The 27,049-nt window shown below is 35.9% G+C and overlaps 1 protein-coding gene across 5 annotated transcripts in view; it reads left to right on the top strand.

Moving 5' to 3' along the window:
* The window catches only part of LOC6565442 (potassium voltage-gated channel protein Shaker), a 123,808-nt gene extending 99,179 nt beyond the window's left edge, over positions 1-24,629 (top strand). For 2 of the 5 annotated variants that reach the window (XM_032738528.2, XM_043216291.1), the window contains 11 exons: positions 8,281-8,404; positions 8,509-8,677; positions 8,999-9,095; positions 10,784-10,979; positions 11,091-11,212; positions 12,096-12,249; positions 13,044-13,215; positions 19,416-19,545; positions 21,979-22,169; positions 23,167-23,520; positions 24,511-24,629. In XM_032738528.2, coding sequence (XP_032594419.1) covers positions 8,281-8,404; positions 8,509-8,677; positions 8,999-9,095; positions 10,784-10,979; positions 11,091-11,212; positions 12,096-12,249; positions 13,044-13,215; positions 19,416-19,545; positions 21,979-22,169; positions 23,167-23,513 — 1,702 coding nt within the window. In that variant the 3' untranslated portion in view covers positions 23,514-23,520; positions 24,511-24,629. Of the gene's footprint in view, positions 1-8,280; positions 8,405-8,508; positions 8,678-8,998; positions 9,096-10,783; positions 10,980-11,090; positions 11,213-12,095; positions 12,335-13,043; positions 13,216-19,415; positions 19,546-21,978; positions 22,170-23,163; positions 23,521-24,510 lie in introns of those variants that run through there. The other 3 variants (XM_032738527.2, XM_032738530.1, XM_032738532.2) reach the window with 2 other exon arrangements.
* Positions 24,630-27,049: the final 2,420 nt, after the last annotated feature.

The raw sequence follows: 27,049 nt of genomic DNA, 5'->3' as shown, positions 1-27,049 counted from the left end.
TTGTTTGTGTATATTTGTGTGTGTGTGTGTGTGTGTGTGCGACGGCGCTATGAGGAAAGTGGTGGTGCTTGGGAAAGGGGTGGTTCAGCGTTGGACCAGTTCAAGTTCCACATGTCAACTTCACAGCGCTTCTGACAATGGCAGATGCATATCCGCAGCACTGGCTGCTCAATTGGCCAACATTAAGGCGAGTAAGTCGCAATTTGCATTTTTATACGCACAGACACTCAGCAAAAAAAGAGACAATGCCACATTAAATGTGATAAAAGACCAGAAAAAGACACAGTGTGAATCTTATTTGAAGAAATGGTGTGTTAAGAACGTTTCATCCAATGTTTCACTAATCAATCCAAGTTTTAATATTTCGTATTTGGAAAATATAACGATTTAGAAACGCATACACTTTTCTCTTAAAGACTTTAATTGTACTTCCTCAGTGTACAGCATGACAACTTTCTGAAATTGAATTGGTTACAAATTGGAAACGTATTTGCAATACATTAAACATGCAGCAAAGCTCTTTTAACAATCTGCTAGCTCTAACCACATTCGGAAATATAAATTGTGAATTGCAATCCATTATTCATAAGTCCTGGAGAATAGAAACAACTAAAGTTATCACTACGTGTAGAATCGCAACGTTCCGACAACTTGTGTACACTGTACATATAAAAAGTATACATGGCCAATTTGCTGCCTGCCCATGTGGCGTATGCGCATTGTGCCATCAATGACATTGACAGCAGTCACAGCAGCAGCCATAACAACAACAACAACAACAACAGCAGCAGTTGTTAACAGCCAGCAGGAACAACAGCAGCAACAACAACAAGAACAACAAGAACGCTCATCATCATAAACATTTTTGGGGTCTGCATTGAAACATAACAATATCCTTTGACAATATGCCCCATAGTCAACTAAATGAGAATTGACATCCGTTCGACATTGATAATGAGATGTATATATGTATATATATATATATATATATATATGTGTGTGTGTGCCTCAGTGTGTGTGTGGCTTGTGTGCAAGTGTGTATGTATTACGAGTGTGTGTGTGTCCCAAGCAGCACTTAGCTTGAAGTGTAAATAAACTATTGAACCCCATAAGAGACGCACGCTGATTGAGGCTACAGCTAAAATGCTTAGACTTTCACTTAATCTACACCTTATCACCCCTCCCCCACCTCCCATCTCCCACCTCCTACCACCACCGCCCTCTTCCCTAGCGCCGCCCACTCTGTCTGTTGTGGCAGCCAAGTCGAACAATTGCCGCATATTTCAACTTGCAACTTGACTTTTCAACCTTTTCTTGCCGTCGCCGCTGTTGGTTTCTTTTGTTTTGCTGCGCAGCTCTGCTGTCATTGTTCTTGACTTTTGATCCTTGCTGGCAGCTACAGGCGACAAGCGACAAGCGACGTCAACGTCAGCAACATGAGCAACAAAGGCGACCCCTAACAATGCCACACACTCTACGCACACACACACACACACCACACTCGTTTAGGCTGTCTGCTGCTATTGTTGTTGTTGTTGTTGTTGTTGTTGTTCCTGTTTTCGTTATGCATTGTGTTTTGCTTTCACTCGCTTAACTTTCGTCGCCTTTTGTTGTTTAGATTCAGCTTGTTACTTTTATTATATGCCCACCGACTATATTAAGCATTTATCTATACCAACTACACTGCTTCTTCTTCTTCTTCTTCATCTTCTTCTTCTTCTGTGTGGTATAAAAATTAACACCGCATGTCCGGCCATAATGAGAACTTGGCATTTGGTCGCTTATTCAGGCGACTTGCTCAACGACGTCAATGCGGCCATTGGCAATTGGCATTGCTTAGTAAGCACCAAATGCCATCAAAGCCAATTCACCACATTGTGTTTATCAACTCTATTAAATATGCCACATTGTTGCCACTAGCTGACACGGCAAAAGACTTAAGTCATTCAGCTCGTTAAATGCTTGCCAGAGAAGAATCAGTTCCTTTTGCTATCACATTGTAAGTCCAATATCCCTGAGTATTTTGCCAAAAGCTAATAAATACATTTTGAGTTATATCTGTAACTTGATAAATAAAACTCAACATTAATGTCGTTATTCTTTAATAATTAATTATATTTTCAATTGACTTATTCAATGTTTCGGAAATCATTTGACCGTCAAGTGCTTTTTCGATTGCTCATCGGTCGAAGGAACTCGGTAATATTGAACTACCAATCCAATTAGTCATTTTCATTCCGGCGCACTGCAATCACGTTCTGCACTTAAGCATCTGCTACTGAATGGCGGCAACAACAACAAAACAACTACTACAGAAACAACACCAGCAAAATCCAGAAAGGCAATAGCAGTTGCAATTGCGACTGCCAGTAGTTACATCACTTAAGTGAATCCGTGAAGTTACCGAAAAAAATGCAAGGGAAAATTGCAAAAAGTATAATAAAAAAAGCAACTGCAAAAAAAGACATCTTCAGCTGGCCGTAGATATTGCACACTTGGACACGCGTCAGTCGGGGATACGATTGGGCAAAGTTGTTGGCTCCCAACTACGTTTGTAACATTGCAAATACTGTCAGTATACCCTGTAGCTATCAACTGTCTATCTGAGGGTGTACTCAAATACAATCCAATTCAATTTGTATAATTTCTAATGCATTTTATATATGTTGATATCATGTTCTCCGGGTTTGTTTATCTCCCATACGAAATCCCACACATCTCTATAACAATTTTAAGGAGTTTTATTTTATTATTTTTTTGTAGTTTTAGTTAGTTAGTGGTCAGATCCAACGGCTCCTACGTACTTGGTGATGCAAGCATAAATACGAATATATTCCCATTGTCATCAATACAGATTTAAATAGCTGAGATCTGCTCAAATACATGTGGGTTGGGTATCAATCAATTATCAATCAGTGAGTCGGTCAGTCAGTTAAACAATCGCTCAACTAAAGACCCAGTCTTTGCTATATCGACTCTATTAGGAATGCTGATTAAGAATAGATACACGTTATGGGATAGGAAACGTCTCATTTAAAATTATAATAAAAAAAACATACATTCGAAATAATTCTAATTTATAGTTAATGTGAATTGTTTCTCTGAAAAATATAAGAATTGGATAGCCAACTATCGAGCAATCTCTGGCAAAGTTTTGTTGCTTGTTTTCCTTAGTTTTCCTTCGTTTCAATTTGCTGTTTGGATAATAAACGAACTGGACTTAAGTCTCAACAAGGCGGCATAGCGGAACATATTTAAAATGCCTGGCGTGCTCAGGGACTTGCAGCACACTCCCATCCTCCATCCACAATCCTTAGACAGCCACCAACCACCACCCCCATCTGGCCGACCGCACGTTGCAGGTGGCGGCTGGTGGCACAATAGCAACAAGCGTCGCTTGCATGTTGGCCACCGCGCAATTTGAGAATTGTTGCCAAAAATAACAGCAACACAAATTGTGCACGCAAAGTTGCGCTGGCCAAGGTCAGCCAACAAAGCCAGCAACAGCGACAATGTATGAAATGGAAAAGTGGGGGCGGGGGTTGTGTGAGGCGAAAAAACAAGTAGAGAAACGAACTAAGGGCAAGTGCTACTCCATGCGGCCTCACGCTTTAAAGCCGATTTGCATAATTTGCCGTCTGTTTTTGCCCTGATTCCTGCCTGGCTCGACGATTGATTGCAATGTTGTCTTCAGCACCTGCCACGTGACGCTTCCCTCCCCCCTCTCTTTGTACTTGTGTGTGTGTGTGTGTAGGTCTGTTTGTCTACTATCTGCGTGCCACAGCAAATGACACCTTGAACTCAAACTCCAACTCAAATGTGTGCTTTTTTTGTTTTTGTTTTTTTTTTGTTTTGCAATGGGAACTGAACTCCCCAACACAAACATCGAAATATTCCTATGGATACACTGCAAGAAAGAGTCGTATAAAACTTTCAGTAACATTACCCAAAAGTACATGTATGTCTTTCTCAGATATTTATAAGACTGATTACCTATTTGATAACTGCAAATCTCCAAATTGCATTCGAATATCTCAAGCCTAAACCATTTAATTATTGAACACATCATCATATGCATCAGAGCCAAGAGTCTCTCAGTGTATGGCAAAGGTTATTCTTTGTTTTCGCGGCTATCTGCAGCTGTTTGAATGCCATACGTGACGTCAGCGGTAGCTACTTCCTGCTTCCCGCTTGGTGCATGCTTCTGCTGCTGCTCATATAAATTAACTTCAATATTTAATGACCGTGGTTGGCAAAACCCGAATGCAACTTAAAAATACTAATGAAACGTGAGGATAAAATCGTTCGACCCGTGTTAATTATACTTATAACAACCAAATAGATTTTTAGGTGCATTCCGTTGTCTGGTTCGATTTTATTTACTGATGTGTGAAAACATTCATACTGAAAGTTTTAACACTGAAAGACTGAAAAATTAAACCACTCTTAATTGATCAGAATTTTGACTGCTCATTTTGATTGCCAAAAATGTTTAACTTAGTTCTGCTCTTGGCTTTAGCTCTAAATTAAATCAGCAATGAGAAGCAATGAAATAAATCTTAATGCTTAAGTCATAATATTTCTTTATTTCAATTCATTTGAAGCTGCATTTTTAATCAATATATATATAGCAATATTCTCTTCGTGCAGATTCATTCAAAAGCATATATTTTTCAGCTGTATCTTGATTATTGTGAAATCACTGAACTCGTTTTTCAGTCTTATTGCTTGCTTGCTCCTTGGCGTATGCAATGGATTTTTTAATAGCTGTTGCCCCACAACTGGTCTTCTTCTTCTGCTACTTCATTGCCATTCAATGCTGTTTTATTGTCAGCACTTTTGATTAACGGCAATAGCACACATACGCGCAAGCTGACACACACTCGCACACACACTCTCACACACGCTCTCTTGATTAAGTAGCTGCGCCAGTTCAAGGCTCTTGGGGCCAAGTTGGCCAAATTGATGTCACGTACTTATTTAGCTCGCGACTCTCTGCTGCTGCATTTGCATTTAATTTTTCGCAATTAATTGGCCCCACAGCAGCAGTAGCAGCAGCAGCAGCAGCAGAAAAGGAAACAGAACGTGCTGCAGCATGAGAAATATGCATCATCATGCACATACCCTGCATACCCTGCATACCCTTTTTAAAAGACGTGCGCTATAAATAGACTCCACTGCAATATGAACGTGTCGAACAAGAAGAAGGGGCAGACGACAGAGGCAGACGAGTGAGAGAGCAGATCTCTAGCGTTGCCTTGACCGGCCTACATTCAGAGACAAGAGCACACACACACACACACTCACACACTCACACACACAGAGTGAGAGGTGGGGCCTAGAGAGTGGTCTCAACGAAGGGTAGATGGGGGTAGAGTGAGACGCAGAAGGTATTACCAAGATGTTTGCCATAAGATGCATGAGCTGTGATTTTGTTCAGCAGGCGACCTGCTTTGATTTGGCCAGAAACATCGCATTGAACTTCAGCAGCAGAAGCAGCAGAAGCAGCAGAATCAGCTTATGCAATACCTGCCACCACCGGAAGTACAACAACAAATGCGAATATGAATGCGAATACGAATACGAATACGAATAGCAAAGCGAATGCAAATACGAAGAGGAGCGTATAAAGTGAGTGCGAAAAGTGTTTGCGTTTGCTGGTCTTAGCCCGGCTTGTAAATAGGTCGCAAAAGGCGACGTACTATGTTTGCAATGACGTCACAGTCGTGCCGCTGACCTATATACATACACAAAAACAGAAACGCACACACACAGATAGAGAGAGAGAGAGAGAGAGAGAGAGAGAGAGAGAGTGGAAGTGCGAGCGAGAGAACAACAGCTGCAGCTGCATTCAACGATTGCTTGAATATGCGGCATTTAGACGCATACATATACATGGGCAAACACACAAAAGCAGGCCGCCTAACAAATAGGTGTGTGTGTGCGTGTCTGTGTCTGTGTGTGTGTGTGTGTGTGTCAATAAAAAAAGACATACACACACACACACACAAGCACATTTTGCATAAAATTTCAATTGTTTGTTGACATTTCGATGGTAATGCAAAACTGGCCCACAGCTGGATATGGATAACTATCCATAAGCACAGATGCTGCCAACAGCTCGAAACGGAGCATATGTACAACATACATGCATGCATGCATGCATGTCATGCACAGGCTGACGTCATGCGCACGGCAAAAAGTAACATGCAACGCACGAGTTGCATGCGACATATGTATGTACCTCAAGGATCGGTCAGTTAGTCATTCAGTCAGTCAGTCATTCAGTCAGTCAGTCAGTCAGTCAGTCAGTCAGTCAGTCAGTCAGTCAGTCAGTTAGATAGTCGCTCAACTAAAGTCCCAGTATTTGCTTTTGACTAAACAATTTGTCTCACTTGGCATTTCAATTATGCACAAATGCATTTCGTTGCCTCACACCCAACCCACTCCCCCATCATCTCCGAGCGATGCCGCATTCGTGTTGCAAGTGCACTTCATATGTGCCGTAACTGTATTTGTGCGATTCATCAAATATGCAATTATATGGCCAAAATATTAAGGGTTAGAGATGGAGTGCCGCTTTGCCAGATTGCTGCAATTGCTGGTTTATTCGAGCTTTCTGAGACCGCCTGCGGTGCACTTACACGCTTAATTAAATGCCAGGGCGCCAAAAACTAGGCAAACTGCCATGCAACAACGACTCGATTGCCAAAAAATAAAAAATAAAACCCAAAAGATAACAAGCAAGGTGGTGCTCGACGATTTGATACCCTGTATCTTATCTTTACATCATATGAAAAGAAAATGAGAGTGCAACACTTGGAGTTCATCGATACATCAAATTCGTTGTGCTCATTAACAAGCACCAAGTCGAAATCAATTATGGAAATTGTCGAAAAAGGGTTGCCCTTTTTAAGTTTTTAGTTCTTATGCCAACTTGGATTCCAGCGATGTATTAATTATGCAATTGTTCCTCAACGTCCAGGTCAGCTATATAATGCGCATAACCATACGTGTATATCAACTGAATATAAAAATATAAAAATAAATAAAATGCAGTTAGTCCTGCTTTTGTTATCACTGAGTTTAAATGTGTCAGCATTACGGACATTAAGGACACACTGGCTGACAGGCGCAGATGGCTTGTCTCCGCCTGTTGCATACATTCGCTCAACTATCTGGGTATCAGATCTCCTCCTTTCATGTGCACAGGGTATACAAAAATATATGTGCAACAACATCAAGAAAAGGGGAAAAAAAAAGCAGCTGCTGTGTTGGCAACATCAGCGATACGCTTTTAGGCACATTGCCAGCGGTGGCGCCTCTTCATATGCAATGCCTTTATATACACATATATATATATATATATATATATATATATATATATAAGTAGCATACACACATACACAACATACATAAATATGTGCCTATATGTGTGATTGTAATACCATTTCAATTACATGTGTAAACATTTATTGCCTTCCTGTGCTATGTGGCAGGGTTTTTGGATTTTGGTAAAAAAAGTACGGCGATTTGCCGCTCGTTGAGTTGAATTGAATTGAATTGAATTGAATTGAATGCGCACTTAATGGCTTTGAATGGGCACAAGCTGCAATGTAGCTGTGGCCACAGGAAATACCTGAGGCAAAATACCAAGCACTAATACAAAATATCAAATATCAATTACAGCTCAACATTTGATTTGATTGCTGCATTATGCATCTCCTGCATATTGCATTGCATATCTAATTGATATCAAACAAATCCGAATTTATGGCAGCTTATTTGAAGAAACTCTCTCCCTCCCTAGTTGGCAAAACGTATTTGTTTTCCGATTAGCAGGGATGAGTTCGATGCAGCAAAAGCCAATCGTTGTATCAATTTTGGCTTAGTTACTCGTTATAGTGTTGTGAATACAAATAGGCAAATCAATACCCCAAATCAATAAGAGAGTACGAGTATATAAATACGGAGACTACTTACGCACTTCTCATTTATCTTATTAAATATCACTTCCATTAGCCATGTGTGGGACGCAATGATTTTCAATTGTTTTTGAGGCGTATAATTCTAATTTGTACTTAATTCATTTCTGAGATTTTGCTAGAGCTTTGTTCTATAAACTATTTGTAATATCGCTTGGATGAGTTTTAATATGTGTACTGAAGAGTTTTATAAACTTTTTACCGGCCAATACAGGTTACTTTCTTCTTGTTTTTATATATAATTGTATACCTCATATATCTAAACGTAAAACAATTTCAATTCAATAATTTTCAGGTCTTTGCCCAAATTGAGCAGTCAAGACGAAGAAGGGGGGGCTGGTCATGGCTTTGGTGGCGGACCACAACACTTTGAACCCATTCCTCACGATCATGATTTCTGCGAGAGAGTCGTTATAAATGTGAGTATCAGTATAAGCGTACACACATACACACGCACAAACACAAACACACAGACACAGACACACTCATTTACATATACAAATATATATCATATATTCAATAGGTAAGCGGGTTAAGGTTTGAAACACAACTACGTACGCTAAATCAATTCCCGGACACACTGCTTGGGGATCCAGCTCGGAGATTACGGTACTTTGACCCGCTTAGAAATGAATATTTTTTTGACCGTAGTCGTCCGAGCTTCGATGCGATTTTATACTATTATCAGAGTGGTAAGTAGACCAATACAACAAAAATGAAACTAAACTCCCATTGGGTACAAATTAAGTGTCATTTACGTACATTTCAATTTTCAAATTAATCAAATCAATGAAACGAAGTATTTGCTAATATTCTCAACTTTCCCACTTCTCTTCTCTACCGCCGTCCAAACCAACACCGACTCCAACACCAACACAAACCAACAAATCACATAACTCTGTATACAAAACACACACACACACACACACACACACACACACACACACACACTCACTCGCACACACATTACACATGCAAAATCGACAACAATCCGCTCACGTTTTTCTTCACAGGTGGCCGACTACGGAGACCGGTCAATGTCCCTTTAGACGTATTTAGTGAAGAAATAAAATTTTATGAATTAGGTGATCAAGCAATTAATAAATTCAGGTAAGCCGGTTGCCCCTCTCCACCTAAAAAAAAAAAAAAGGAAAAATACCCGATTAACAAAAATTCAAAAACAAAACAAACGAACAAAAATATTTAAAATGAAAGAAACTCACAAGAACTACAAAAATACAAACTAATATTTGAGTGCAGCAAAGAGCGAATTGGTTTTGCTTATTGGCGGCAGCAAATTGTTGAACTATGTTCCCAAAACCCCCCACTCACAAGGCATGCAACACGGCACCTAGAAACCTGACCAAGACACACATACCCACAAACACACACACACACACACACGTGTAGACGCATAGAAAAAATCGAAGCTATAAATAGTAATTAACAGCTTTGCTTACCTATTCAGTAATTGTAATTAGTTTGCTGCTGAGTTCAAGTCAGCAAAGTAAGCCATCTTATTTATCCGCTACACTAATCCAATATACAAATATATTGCACATCTTAAGAAAGATTTCGATATATGAAATCCGTACTTTAAAATTACTCAAAGTCCATAGCTGAACTTGTCGCCTTAGGAGCATATAAAACTTTTGAATTTTAAATACATGAACTTCAATAATAAAAAAAAAGCATTGCTTTGAAAGAACTTTTACTTCTCTAGGAGCATATAAAACTTTTGAATTTTAAATACATGAACTTCAATTAAAAAAAAAAAGCATTGCTTTGAAAGAACTTTTACTCTTCTCTAATTGCTGAGAACATATTATTCACTCGATAGTTCCTATAGCAGTTTTTGAACTGTCTGAACTCCGAGTATTCTAATCCTATGTCTTGACACAAATAAAAGCCACAAAATGTGATAATTCTTGGAGTGTTCCATGAAACTATGAACAATGCACACACACACACACACACACACACACACACATGCTCGTATTGTTGTTTAGTATTTGCATATGTTTTTATTGACTTTGTGGTTATTCAGTCAATTGACGACTGTTGAAGTTTATTGAGCGTTACGTATGTTTTGTGGTTTTCATGGGAATTGCATTTAAGATATAACCAAAAAGGAAATATCACACAAAAGATACACACACACACACACAGACACACACACACGCGCACAGACAGACAGCAGACAAAAACAATAACGGAACGAACGAGAGAATGGCGAATAGCAAACTGGAAGACGTTGTCGATTTCACTTGTTAATCACTTGACCACCAGCTTAAAATTTTGTTCATACGGTACAAAGGGTGGCCGGAACCGTGAAAGCCCAGAAAGAGCGAGAGCGAGAGCGACCCAAAGAAGACGGAGCTAAATAAAATGAAGAAGAGGCCAGAAGAAAACGAATAATTCGCAGCCAAAAACACTTCTTACAACTCTTGTTAACACTTCAACACAACTGTATTTAATATCCTTATATCATCGTTTTTAGTTGCAGAATATCAATTTCAATAAGCGATTACGAAAAGTATATTATGATTAGCGATTAGTGATTGTCAAGCTCTGCAATTGGCTGCCAAACCAAATCGCTGCTTAGGGCTACAAAAAAAAAAAAAAAAAAAAAAAAACTTAAAATAAATATATAAAATAAATAAATAAATCCACTTTTTTAAGAAACTTTAAGCTTCAATACACACCCACACACACATCTACACAATCACATACACATAATATTGAGGTGCTTACATAACCTGAAAATATACTTGATTTTCTATTTTATTTATGCGCAGAGAGGATGAAGGCTTTATTAAAGAGGAAGAAAGACCATTACCGGATAATGAGAAACAAAGAAAAGTCTGGCTTCTCTTTGAGTACCCAGAGAGCTCGCAAGCCGCCAGAGTTGTAGCCATAATTAGTGTATTTGTTATATTGCTATCAATTGTTATATTTTGTCTAGAAACATTACCCGAATTTAAGCATTACAAGGTGCGTACTACTCTTAAAAAAAAAAAAAAAAAACAAAACAAATCTTTGACAATACTCACGATTTATAAATCGTTAATTTATGTTCGTACCACTTTACATAATTAATTGCAGGTGTTCAATACAACAACAAATGGCACAAAAATCGAGGAAGACGAGGTGCCTGACATCACAGATCCTTTCTTCCTTATAGAAACGTTATGTATTATTTGGTTTACATTTGAGCTAACTGTCAGGTATGAATTCTATCACAATCTTCACATCATATACATATATAACACTGCTTATAACATTAAAATAGGGTATTAAATAAGTTGAGATTGTTGCATGCTTAGTTTTAGGTTACTTAGGGTACTGCAGTTTTGTGAAAAATTTAGGGCTAAGAAAATTATTTTTTGAGCAGTTATATGAATATATATTATATTATATATTTTTATATATGTATATGTATATATACTTTTTTATAAAATATATTCTAAAAATTAATTAAGATCACTTCTTAAATTACGGTTGAATTCATCGTTTTATGCAAGAGAGTAGCAAATAAACGAATATGTACCCAAAATTAGAATTACAAACCATAGGTATGTCACCATCTTGATGTTCCATGTAGCGCTTGCAATTATGTTTAGTCAGGCCTAAATTGTTCTTGCAATAAAAGACTGCATAAGAATAAATTAGGCGGCAGTTACTCTTTATGGGGTATCTATATTAGTTGAGTAGCTTGTCCATATTATTTATATCACTTGTTATCGCTTAGTTTATAATGACCTGATGATTGATAGAACATATTGATCTACATATATATGCAATATTTGTACGTTTTTCTTTTTGCTCTTTTTTCTCCTTTTCGCTGTATTACTTTCTGTGTCTCAACCAATATATCTCTCTCTCTCCCTCCCTATCATCCAATTTCTTTTACTTGTCTCATTTCTGTCTCTAAACTTTACTCCCTCTCTCTCTCTCTCTCTCTCTCTCTCTCTGTCTCCATCTCTTGCTCTCTTTTTCTCTCTCTTTCTCTCTTTTTCTCTCTCTCTCTCTCTCTTTCTCTCTCTCTCTCTCTCTCTCTCTTTCTCTCCGTGACATCGTATTGTTTTATATTTTGTCGCGCCCGCGCAGGTTCCTCGCATGTCCGAACAAATTAAATTTCTGCAGGGATGTCATGAATGTTATCGACATAATCGCCATCATTCCGTACTTTATAACACTAGCGACTGTCGTTGCCGAAGAGGAGGATACCTTAAATCTTCCAAAAGCGCCAGTCAGTCCACAGGTATGAGATTTTGTTTGGCCAAAACTGTAATGCTAAATCACACACACACACATACACACACATACACACACACAGATACGCACAACTACACATACATACATACATACACTGTCACAAAAACAAGAAACATGTACATTGTATATTAACAAAATAATTGTATTGTTATTGTTTTTGTTTGCCTACAAATTATTGAACAAAAACAAAACAATACACAAAAAAACAAAAAAAAAGAAATAAGCCAATTGTCGCGTTGTTTGATTTTGTTCATATGTAACAATAAATTTATTATAAAACTGCCTGTATTGAATTTTATGATTTTTATTTCCCATTCTACTTACATAAAAATATGGATGTGTTAACTCAAATGAGACAGACATTGAACATATAAATAAATACGTACATATTATATAACCAGCTAATGATTTGATAGCAATGCTTTTGCCTACGTAAAATACTTGATATTTATGTACATTTAAATGCCTATCCTAGTGCTCTTGTACAATCGTAACAGTACGAATAATTGTTGTATATTACTAACTTACTAAACCAAACTAAACTAAACTAAACTAAACTACATAACACGAGTTAAAAGAAACCAAATCGCACACACTCTCACACATGCATACATACAATACAGCTATATAAATATATACAGATATCCACCTCACATATATATATTTATACATATATACATATACTCTACTTATACATACTTACCTATATGAAATACTACTTACTTACATCTGTTGCATACAAATCAATATACAAATCTATAAATAATTATAAATTTTTAGGACAAGTCATCGAATCAGGCTATGTCCTTGGCAATATTACGAGTGATACGATTAGTTCGAGTATTTCGAATATTTAAGTTATCTAGGCATTCGAAGGGTTTACAAATATTAGGACGAACTCTGAAAGCCTCAATGCGGGAATTAGGTTTACTTATATTTTTCTTATTTATAGGTAAGTTAACAACAAAACAGTCAACAAACCAATTGCAACAACAGTAAACAAGCAAACAACAAACACAACAAAAACAAAGCACACATACACACTATATTATATTTTACACCTACCTACAAAACTGCTTACTTATGTACCAACCAATATACCAATCTATTATGATATTAACAATGACCTTTACGACCAGCGACCTTATAACTTAACTTGTTGCCCTAACAAAACTATTACTAAACAAAGCACACACAACTCAGACAGACCTATTAACATATTTACTGTTTCGGAATATCACAACGTTAGCAAAAACTCCTCTTCCTAATTAATACAAAAAAAAAAAAAAAAACAACAGCAAACAACTACAGCAAACTTTAGATATACATTATATAAATGAAGTTCATAACAGCCAGCACATTTTAAAATACTCACCATTTGTTTACAACAATCCTCGTACACAAAAAAAAAAAAAAAAAAAAAAAAAAAAACAAGAAAAGCAATCGACTCTATATCGATATCGAGCGAATTAATACTAAGTAAATTTATTTGCTTTTTAACAATTATGATTTGTCATTTCAATTACCCAAAACCCGACCAAGCCCCAGAGCTTAAAACCACATTATAAAGATCATCTTTCGGTCGAATGATCTTTTCTGTCTGTCAGTTTGTGAGTTGATATCGGACAATAACCAAGCACAGTTAAAGTAAATTCAGCATATGCCCTATATTATTTGGGAATCTGTGCTCTTTGGCTACTATTATGCACTATGATCAAAGTACAAGTACAAGCTAAACTAAAGTAAACCTTACATGAAAGTAATATACTATTCAATATAGTTAATGCTAATTACTACCTAGCAATAACAGTATATATTACGTATACATGAAAATACCAACTCAAGAATTAAACATGTCTATACAATTTACTACTCTATCTATACTATATATATATACCTAACTAAACCAATCTAAACTAAACTAAACTAAAACCTATTACTTAGTTACATAATACGAGTAGCTTATCTAGCTAAAACCCGACGCAGCATACACCTAGGTGCCTCTAGAGCTTAATATCGATGCATATACTTATACACATGTATTTGTGTACGTGTACGTGTATTTTTCCACTACGTATATACCATAAAATATTTTCGTCTACTAATTAGCTTAAGTATTACTTAAATATATACCTGCCACAGTTGATATTTTTTATATGGGCCCGGAACAGATTTACATAGCTATTCGGTACCAGTATATGTAACAGTAACCGTAACAGTAAATTTAATATATATATGCATTAGATATATGTATGACTATATCTTTTTGATCGTCTTTTGGCTAGAAAACGAACAATCAATGTCAATGTACTCGAATTTTAGTCTATTACTCCTGATATACTTTGACAAAATAAAAACATAATTTTCATGGTTTTTATAAACGCCCCCCGCTATAGTCGTTGGCAATTTTAAGGTCCAAACGTATTTTGTTGCAGTTCACTATCCATCTTACCTTACATGCATTCACATCCTACACTATAAATCCTATTTTGAATCATTTTTCTTTTTCCACAATCTATCAATTAATGCTTATTTCTATGGATTTTATCTATTCTGTTCTATAACTCTGTTTTCTGCACAAACTGCGCACAAAATGCCTTAAAATTGGCACACTTCTTAGCGTTGAATTGTCCAAGAAGAAAAAAAAAAAAAACAATCTAGAAAATGCTAGAAAATTACTAGAAACATTACCGAAATATATAAAATGCGAATTTTTTGGAAAATGAGAAGTAACTACAAAAAACATATCTTTAATATATACTTACCCATACATATTTTAAATTGTTGTTCACGTCTTAACATAATCAAGTTGTTTCGCATTACGTAAACGTAAACGTTAACGTAACCGTAATCGTAATCGTAATCGTAATCGTAATCGTAATCGTAACTGTTATCGTAATCGTAATCGTATTTGTAAACGTAACTTCATCTACGCTGTTATTGATGTCGTTTCTTTGGCTTTTAGTTTTTAGTTTGTTTGTTGTATCCGTTGAATTATTAACTCTAACCATTATTTATGTGTATATGATATATATAGTATACTTCTTTATATATCCTACATACAATGTATATTGAAAAAAATATATTTATAAAATAAATGTATATGAGGCTGTTCAGTTCCTTTGCATTGCGTTGAATTAAGTTTGTTTGTGTTTTTGTTAATTTTATTGTTGTATTAAGTTTTAAAGCTTACAAAAAGTGCAGGATATTTAGCCAAAATACTAGCGCCTGCTATATAGAGCGATCTTTATGTACTTACCATATGTATAAATGCATCTATATATATAAAAAAAAAAAAAACAGACCACACACCAAATTAGTTTATCATAACTTTACAAAACTCACAAGGTGCTTGTTTGTATGTACGATATAGATGAGTGAAAGCTATACAATCACTAATGGGGCAACCATGTATGTATGTGCATCAGCATCGATGTGGCCGATTTCAACAGGAACTAGGTGTCTTCATGTTTTTGTCTCTCTTTTGATTTATGTTTCTTATATTATTTGCCTTGCCGTAGTCGTATATATACATATATCATATTAACTAAAATTTACAAATAATATATGTATACCGTATTGTACAAAGTACTTAATTAGCTAGTTTCTGTTTATCTCCACAATTACAATTACAAAAAAAAAAATAATAAAAAAAATAAATAAAAACAATTACAAAATCTGTGAACAACTCGTACTACCAAACTATATAATGTGATATTCTATATAGGTAGTTGCAGAAGTAGAAATATTACTAACATAACCTGAAAAGTTTACTTTTACTTAATTATTCGATACATCGATAATATGTCGCATATCTAATGCGCTGATTAGTAGTATTGCACAAATGTTGAGCTAGACGCTCTGAAGCTCTATGATAGAGACACGGAAAGAAGGATTGACATTTGTGCACTAAGACTTCGGTTTTAACCGACGATTTTCGTTGTGAGCATTTCCCTTAATTTCAATTTGTAATATTTTGCGATATATTTATGTGACACACACACACACACACACATACACACACACAAAACAAACATATACACTTTAACATATTAGACATACATAAATATATATATATAATTATATATATAACAAGGTACAACTGACACTCACACAGACAAACATACTTGCTCTATAATGTGATTTACACACAGTTTTGAAACGTTTTATCACTTGAAATATCTTTTTGTAACACATTTCTTTATAGTTTTTGCACAGAATAGAATAAAAATATCACAAAAAAACTAAATAAATTATGCAAAAAATTATGAATAATCCGATGTTTTTGATAATCTTATGTAACGTATAAAATGAAAGGAAACGAACTCTTTCATATACAAATATGTATATCCTGTAGTTTTTTTTTTAAGAAACATAATTTAAACCAAGTCAAGATCATTGGTCGAAGGTCGAAGGTCGAAGTCGACTCGACTAAAGAGCACCCGAAAATGAGATTCTTAATACTATACACTACACTGAACAACATTTGGGGTTCCTTTCATATTCACACATTGCAATTAATGTTTAAGGTTTTTGAATGGTTCCAATGCAGATGAAACGTACGATGATCAGCGCTCAGACCCAAGCAGAAAACAACTAATTAAAACACTCCCTCTCTTTCTCAATATCTGTTCAAATCATCCAATAAATAAATATATGTATAAATTATCATAAGTGAAACTGAAACTGAAACTAATCTATCGCTGATCTCTGTTTAAAATTGCGCCCAGGCGTTGTACTATTCTCATCGGCGGTTTATTTTGCGGAGGCTGGCAGCGAGAGTTCGTTTTTCAAGTCCATACCCGACGGATTCTGGTGGGCTGTGGTGACCATGACTACGGTGGGATATGGTGATATGAGGTACAACTTACATTACATCTGCATCAATCCAATGATAACAACAACAAAAAAAACCAAAAAACCAAAAAAAAAACAGAAAAATCAAACAAATTAACTGCAACTGCGCTGCTCAATTTGTGTGTCTACCCAACTAACTGAGTTATTAACTGCTCCTTGTAACATAGCGCTAAAAATTATTCTATAACTCTTTCTCTCTCTCTCTCTCTCTCCCTCTCTCTGTCTGTCTTTCACTTACTGTCTTTTTATTTACGAGTGCATTTGTTCAGTGTCCCACTCTAACCGTGTTTACTTTATCTTTTTGTGTATATTAGGTTCTCTCTCCAGCATATCAAAGAGAGCAACTAATAGCTTTCCTTACATGATATCTTGCTCTCTTTCTCTCTCTCTCTTTCTCTCTCTCTCTCACACACACATTTACATACACCCACACTGTCTTTCTCCGTTCATATTTTGTTTGATTTTTAACTTGTAAATCGTTGTATAAATGAGTTCCTTAAGTAAACAACGAATCTTTCGCAATTTTATTGCAATGCCATAGTTGTATTTCATACCCCATTCCAGAACTTTCTCTTTGTATCCCTCGAGCAAGCTTGTCAGTTATAACTGATGTTTTCAATTTTCAATTTTCAAATTTTGGAAAACCCAGGCGTATTTCCCGTAATTCTCTTATGTACAGTTATGTCAAAATATGTATATAAATACCTATTTTATGTGTCTTGCAAACCTACTATTACTACTACTACTACTACTACTACTACTACTACAAAATATATATATTTTTTAAGCAAACCGACTAAGCTAATTCTATCTCTATATATCTGTAACTATACTCTGTGTGTTTATATCTGTATCTAGTCGTACTATCTGTGCCTTGTATAGAGCCCAATTTCATGTGACATCCAGATCATCGTTGTCTTTGCATCGTCGTCCTTTGTGGTCGTTCATTGTTGTGATCGTAATCGCCCGCTGTAACCCTTCCCAGTTACACTCTCTCGCCCTCTTTCTGCGTCTATCTTTCTCTCTTTCTATCTCTCTTTCTCTCTCTCTCTCTCTCTCTCTCTCTCTCTCTCTCTCTCTTTCTCTCTTTAACGCTCTCTTTGTCGCTCACCAGCTATACTTAACGATTTCATTAACCATTTAACAAAATGCGCGATTCTCATTTTCATTTTAACTCTATTTCTTGTTACTATAACTTTTGTTTGATTTTCATTTTATGCCAAAGTCAAGAACACTTTTTATTTTATTGGACCATGTTATTGTTCACTTTTATTTTATTTTTGTTTTGATCTTGTGTTTAGCATGTCCTATATTTCGGTTCTCACGTTACTCATTTCGTTCTGTCTAGTTCTGATCTTGAGTTTCCAGTACCCCAAGCAGAATAATAAACCATCCCACTAGTCGAATATCACGCACAAGCAATATAACTAAATAATTAACAAGAAAAATTTCCATCAATAATTTATTTTGAAACACTTGTCCATTGTCGCCGTCGTCGTTTTCTTCGTTGTCGTCGTCGTCGTCGTCGTTGATCAATGAGATATCACCATATTTTTTGGACAGAGCTAAGCGCACCAGAAACCGATTCAACCAATTGCCACGCCCACTATTGGATAGGCCAGCCCACTCGTTTTTCTGCTTGGGAATGCCGCGGCTCAGTTTCTCATTGTCACGCCATTTTGAATAGAACCCAAAACTCAAATCTTCCCCCTAAACAGCGTTCTGTTTTTAAATAGGCTCAGCCAATCTGAAAAGCGTGCTACACAATGCTGTGCAGCAGGAAAGCGGGCGGGTTTATACAGCTCGCTTCAAATGAAATCGCTACAATAAGTATCCGGTTCCGATTTAAGTTGCACACTTTGTTCCGTTTTGTCCGCAATGTCCCGGCTCATAAGAAAATCAGCTCACACATTGTATAGCACGTTCTACAGAATACACTACCACACACACACACACACACCCAGACACACATACACACACCCATACACACACTCTGACACACACATACACACATAGAGAGTATTACCTGCCGGACCGTTCACACGTATCCAGCCCGAGACTATCCCACAGACAAGGACTTGCCGGACGCCCAGCCAAATCGGCAACTAAAGCAGAATACAATACTGTTTTCATTTCAAGTTATTTTTTATTTAAAAAACTTTAAACATAAAAAAAAACAATATATATTTAATAAATAAAAAAAAAAGAAGAAAAACCAAAAAAAAACACTTATGTTTATGATATATTATCGAGTCGGAACCAATGCAAAGCAATTTCTCCCATCAATTTTTTTAGGCGTCGTACTCTTCTCATCGGCTGTTTATTTTGCGGAAGCTGGAAGCGAAAATTCCTTCTTCAAGTCCATACCCGATGCATTTTGGTGGGCGGTCGTTACCATGACCACCGTTGGATATGGTGACATGACGTATGCAAATCTATACAATTACAACTCTAACTTTTCTGATTACAATTCTGTTTATGTTCCTGTTTATGATTATGTTATCGATTCTGAGTTTTATTTTCTTGTTTATACATTTTTTGTGCGTGCCAGTTGCGCTCCAGTGTTGTCCATTATTTGTACAGTATTTCGCCAAGCGTTTTTCAGTTCCTTCTTATCTTATCAATTACTAACCAAAGTTTGTAATACTCACCCAGAAAAATGAAAAGAGAAAAACACTTACAACATTTGTTTGCCTAATGCGTATAGACTTTGATTTTTCATTTATCACAAAGTTTGAATCGCTGCGCTTTTTCCTTTCGTTTCGTTTCGTTTCGTTTTGTTTCGTCTTGGTTCATTTCGATTTCATTTCGTTTCGCTCCTCATTTTGACTACAAACTAAAGAGATTACTATATTTTCATTAAGGTTTATAGCTATTTTGTGAGATCTACTTATACACACTTAATTACCTGCCTATCTACCTAACCGTCTACTTATATCTTGTGTTGCCACTGTGTTCTGTTACCGTTCCGTTCCGTACCGTACCGTTCCATTGCGTTGCGTTGCGCTGCATTGCGTACCGTTCTGTTCTGGTTCTATTACCCGATAGCCTTAAGCAAAAGCAACATTTGCAGTTGCCCGACTTTTGGTTACGCAAATTGCCTTTGCCTAAAGTGAAAACGCAATTGAACTGAAATGTTTGGAAAAACTCTATAAAATGAACAAGTTTTTCTATCATTATCAATGTAACGTTGTGTCGTTGTTTAGTTCAAAAACCCAACAAAGATACAAATAAAAACCCATACATACATACAGAACTTTACAAACACAACTCTTCTCATCTATTTGGCACTGTATACCTGTGTGTACAGTGTTCGCCCATCGACATCTTCATCAAATCAACACTCTCACACTACACACGAACACAAACGCGAAACACTGAAGTTAGACGTTCTTATACCATTTTAACTTGCGTTTATTTAGTGCAGTATGCCACGACCCTTGCAACTGATGCAGCTTGGGCTAGTGGCTTTAGCTAATATCGATAGCGATACCGATACCGTTACCGATACCGATACCGATAACACATTTTGCGCAATTTTCTTAACTCTGCTCTTATCTTGAACGCATGCTGCATGCCCTAACACAAACAAATACACCACTTATACAGCCAAACAGAGGAGCAGACACACTCACACTCACAAACACACATGCAAAGTTATTTAGCCGTGACCGTACCTAAGTAATATCCAACCAGACAAGTCCAAAAGCGCTGCCTCAGCCAACGCATCCAATAAGCAGCAGCAGCTTCTATCTTCCGCTACATCACCCGCTGCCCGCTTCATGCTTCCGTCCCGAACACAACCTTTGCCCTCGCTGCTTTACCTTACCATGCCCAGAGACGCGGTTAACTTTGAGTAGTTCTGTCACAAAAAGTTTCCTTACACGCACACACACTCACACACACACACACACACACACACACACACACATTCACACAGGCACACACAAGTTTTCTTGCTGTCTCACCCGCACTCGCTTCAACTTGCTGTACACCTGTGTTACTTTCTCGCGCACAAAATGCAATGCATATGTATATTATACACACGCTCACACACACACATACACGACTATGCCATCTAAGCAAAAAATATTTATATATACACATACTTACATACTTATAAAATAATAAAAGAGAGAACCTTTTACCCAAAGCCAAAGCAAAAAAGAAAAAAAAAAAAAAAAAAAAAAACACTCCTAACGCTACTTGTTCTAAGTGTTGTGCCTAATTTCGAGTACTCTTTGCTAAACTATTATTTCGTTTTACTGTTTCTACTGCTATTGCCTATAATCAAATATACTCGTACTTGTATACGTACATATTCTATAATGCCAATCACTGATATACAAAAAAAAATGTAACCTAAAAACTAAAATTGAAATCAAAAAAGAGAGTTTTACTTTACATTTCTTATATATTTGTATTTTCATTTTATTTATCGTTCGTTCGTTAACATCGCTCGCTTCATCCAAAACAAACAAACAAAAATCCAATATATAAAATCTATATATAAATATATATAAATATATATATATATATCTATACCTCAAATCAATTTAATCACTACAACAAATCAAAAATATCAATCGTAAAAAAAAAAACAAATAACTGTTAAAACAAACAATCGCATCAAAAATCCATAACAAAAAATTCAATACCCAATAAATATGAATATATGGGAAAACGCCAACAAAACATATACGGAAAAAACATGGAAATGAAAAAAACACAAATTGGAAAATGTACTGCATTGAAATTCGTTTGACACACGATATGCAACAAATTCATAAATGAAACGAATTGAAACTGAAATTAATAAATTGATATCGATAAACGATTAAACAAAAACCAAAAACAGACCCGTCGGCGTTTGGGGCAAAATTGTGGGATCATTGTGTGCTATTGCTGGTGTGCTGACAATCGCACTGCCAGTACCGGTTATCGTCAGTAATTTCAATTACTTCTATCACCGCGAAACGGATCAGGAGGAGATGCAGAGCCAAAACTTTAATCATGTTACTAGTTGTCCATATTTGCCAGGTACATTAGGTAAGTTGAAATGTGCACTGTGCCTCGATATCTTCCACTCCACTCGTATCATAATCACATCCGACTGGACGGTCTCAAAGTAAAACCACAAGCACACTAACACGTTACGACATACACCTACACACACACACACACACACACGCACACACACACACAGAGAGAGACACACACAAACACATAAACAATTTACCTCTCACTATTTCACATACTCGAACATTACGCACACACACACACACAGTCGCCTGCATATCTAGTGCAAATACAATCCATGTTGAATAAAAATAGAAACATTTACGAAGAAAGAAACGAATCGTAGGCATTATGAAAGCTTGATGCGGCGGCGTTGCCGTACCAGGCGTACTGCAAAATGTACGCATCAGCGCACGCCGTGTTGCCAGATGTGAGTGTGTGTGAATGTTGCTGCCTCGCGCATGTGGCAACACTGTGTGTACTACATGGACCTACAAAAACGTATACATTACACGTACTGTGTGTTTTGTGTGTAACAAGAACTACAACAAAAAGCATTTTTGTAATAAATACATTACAACTGTATGTGTGATCTCCTCTTTCTCTCTTCTCTCTCTCTTCTTTTTGTTTCTCTCTTTATTCCGTCAAATCGTATTGCAAATTCGATAATTATCGCTATCGAACTTGAACTTGAAACAATTATTTGTAATCAAATCTTCCACAATCCGAAACCAATCCATATCCAAAATTAAATTCAATGTATAACCCAACGTAACCGAACGCAATCCAATGAATCCAACTACCCTCCACGCCCTTCCGTCACCTGTCAACCATCACTGTAACAATCGAACCATACACACACACACACACACACACACACACACACACAACAACAACAACAACTTTGTTTAATACTCAAAAAAAAAAACCAAATGAAAACACTGCGACAACAACAACAACAACAACCACAACAACGATCAACAACGTTGAACAACAACACTAAACAAATGCATAAAACTACAAGTAGGTCAACACTTGAAGAAATCATCGTTGTCTGAGTCCTCATCGGATATGATGGATTTGGACGATGGTGTTGAATCGACGCCGGGATTAACTGAAACACATCCTGGACGCAGTGTAGCAGCTGCTCCATTTTTGGGAGCCACGCCGATGCAGCTGCAAGCGACGTCACCGCATCAGCAGCAGCAATTACAGTTACAGCAGCTACAGTTACAACAGCAGCAACATCAGCAGAATGGCTTCAAGCAGCTACAGTCAACAATAAGCGTCAATGTGGCAACTGGCAGCGCTGGCAGCAGTCTCACAATGAGGCACAACAATGCGCTGGCTGTTAGCATCGAGACCGACGTTTGACTACTGGGTAAGTGTTCGCTATCTTTCACCTCTCCTTAACTGTCCCACCCCCTTCTTCTCCATCAGTCTTACTCGCACACTAGCCCACTTTTATCCCCAAAACCAAACCAAAATGAAATTGTCAAACCTTTCGTATGCTTCCTAAAAGCGCAACATATTTTCAAACTGAGCAGATAGCTAAGCTCAATCTCCATCTATCTTCATCTTCTTCTCTCCCCTTCTTCAATTCACTTTGTCTCTCTCTCTCTCTCTCTCTTTCTCTCGATCTATATATATATATATAAATAAATATATTTATATATATATATACATATATATCCCACTCTTTCTCTTTGTCTTGAGCACTTAACTCGATTCCCATCTATTGCACATGCACAAAAAACCTGCAGCTTAATCTTATAATATAACAATGACACCAGCTGGAAGTGACATTTTGCAACACTAGTAGACCTCAGCGAAAATGGGTGCTGTGTAACAGTAAAAGTAGTCAAATGTAATTCGTAAAAGCTACTATTTTGTGAATGCGCGAAGAATACGTTCAAAAAGCTATTAAGTGAGATAAAAGTGTCACATGAAGTCAGCGGAAAGCTGACGAAGATTTATAAATTCATCTCTCCGTTGTAATTACATAGAATATTAAAATGGCGCTTTCAGCTGGATCATCTGATCTGTGGATCATATTATCAAACTCAATATTTTTATGCTAATCTTTTAATTCGTAAATAATTGAAGCTGACTTTTTTATAAGCATTAAACTATTTTCTCTTTTTTTTCTATCCACGTGCGCGCGCTCTCTTGCTCTATCCCACGCGATATGCCCTATATGTATATACGTATGTCTCATTCTAAATCTATATTAAAATATATATATATTATTAAAATATATATTTGTATGTATCTTTATAATTTATACTACGCATATTACTTATGTATCTTTGGTATATTAATGGACCACTTGGCAAAACATGAATCTGTATCATAAATAATATGGGGTTAGTTAAATTGATGTTAAGTGGGGTAAGATTGGCCTTGTGGAGTGTTACGTTGGATGCCAGAAACGACTACAAATGCTATTTAAGTTTACTTTAAGTAGAACAAATAACAAAACAAATTAAAGCGATTGCTAAATTTAATTAAATTTAATTAAATTAAATTAAAATCTTAAATTTAACAACACAAAAATACAAAAGCAAACAGAAAATAATATAAATATGTATGTATTTAAAATTATATATATAAATAATATTAATAATTTAATGCGTAAAGTAAACAATAACATAACTTTAATACACATAAAAACATCGAAAAGAAAATCCAAAAAAAATCTATATAAATAAATTAAAACAAACATTTAATCCATATTAAATTTAATTTAATCACACATGTGAAATTGACAGAGCCGTAAGCCAAACTTGAAAATCAAATAAGGGTTCATACAATTAGGCATTATTGACATGCACACACACACACACACACACACACAGAGACATACATACTCACATTAAAGCCGCATAGGAAATTAAGCAGTAAGCTTAAGAAATTCATGATCTTCGCCACCGCATATAGTCCGCTAACAAGTCCGTGCTTGGTATCGTTGGGCCACTTGAATGTACTGTTCGTTAGTAAATCAACGTCCAATATGAGATCAGTTCAAGCAATTCACTTCGTGATTGTCTTACTCAATATTTATTTATGCTGAGTACAATAAAAATAGAGTCTTACAATAATAACAGATATATCCTAGCTCTATCCTAGCTCAGCCTACAATAGGACAGGTCAACCGATTCATTTGATTGTAAAATGCAAATATTTGAATAATGGACAATCCTAATGTCCATTTCCGTGCTTATTGAGAGTACAATTACTATTAGGGCTAAAGATTCAATAAAATGACTCCTCGTACCATTTTCAGCTGTTTAAGGCTAGGCTCCATTAGTATTGAACATTTCACAGCACTCATCAACAATGACAAAAGCTTAAACGTAAATCCATTGTGAAAACTGCCGTAATATTATATGTAATCAAAAATTTCAATTTATATAGTTATAAGCAGATAATAAATGCTTTTTAACTGTGACAGCATAATAAATAACCTAAATACCAAAACGATGTTAACTTCAAATACACCTAAACATATACATATACATATACATACAAAAGAGTTCGTATAGGAATTGACTGTGCCCCACTGTACCAAAAAGTTGAGTTTTATAAATGACTTTATTCACCTGAAAGGACGCCAGCTTTGATCTTTGGTTTAGTTATATGACTGTTCTTAACTTGTAGTCAGCGACGACAGGAGTTTTTCTAGTAATACTAACTTACTACACTAAATCTAAAAAGTTCATGTACTTAACTATCCCAACTACCTAACAAACCAAGCTTAACTAACCCGCCCACCCACAATGGGAATAAAATCAAGCATAATACTTACTGCATACATATATGTAATACATGTATGTACGAATGTTCAAATGTATAAAGCGAACCTGCAAAACATTCTGCTTAAAACTCCCCCCGAATAAAAACGAAATAAAAAGTACAAATATTCATTATCACCAACAATTTATCACAAAATTAACTAAAGACATCAAATCAATACTAACAAAAACAAAAATATATATAAAAAACGACTGCAATTAAATGAAACTAATATTATACATATAAAAAGTCACTGAAATAATACAAATATATAAAAAGAGGAGAATATGAAAATACTAAATACTGGAGATAAGGAAGAAGGCAAACGCTCTTATGATTTTAAAATAAAGCATAATAATTATGTACATATGTACGTATGTATTGAGTACAATGAGAAACATGTACATATACCCACAGACATACACATCAACATATACATTTTGTATGGTCAGATAATTTCAAATGTGAGCTCGATAAATCACAATATTAAATCTCCAAAACAATACTAAACTGAAATTTGCTTGCCGCAAAGACCGAAGAAGGGAATGAGTTTCTGAATAGTTAAAACAATTTTTTCTTTCTCATTTGTGTGCGCGCTTCTGTGCGTGTGTATGTGTTGACATTGTGACACGCCCCTAACCAGCATTCCTCCTCTTTTCCCCCACCCAGAAGCACAATTAAATTTCGGATGCCGTCTACCAAACCAAAGAAAATTCCAAAAATATTAAATCTACAGAAACAAGTCGACTGAAACTGTGCAAATTTGCATTTGCATGGACTGTATTTACTTATAAATTATAAGTATATATACATAAATTTATATATATATCTATATACATATGTACATATATATATATATGTATACATAAATATATATAAATATGTATATCTATAAATATATATATATATATATATATATATATATATATATATATATATATGTATATAACTGTATATAACGCAGCGGCACATATTTATACAAGCGATATAGCATATATTATTTATAACAATATATGCGCCATATTTATATATATTATGAAATAAAAGATTATTTATACAGATTATATAACAAAAGTATGCGGCATGCCGCATATTAAAAGCCCTTGCTGACTTGT

Source organism: Drosophila grimshawi, unplaced genomic scaffold, assembly GCF_018153295.1.
Source record: "Drosophila grimshawi isolate 15287-2541.00 unplaced genomic scaffold, ASM1815329v1 contig_1006, whole genome shotgun sequence".
NCBI classification, from domain to species: Eukaryota; Metazoa; Arthropoda; class Insecta; order Diptera; family Drosophilidae; genus Drosophila; species Drosophila grimshawi.
This window is presented reverse-complemented; position numbering and strand designations above follow the sequence as displayed.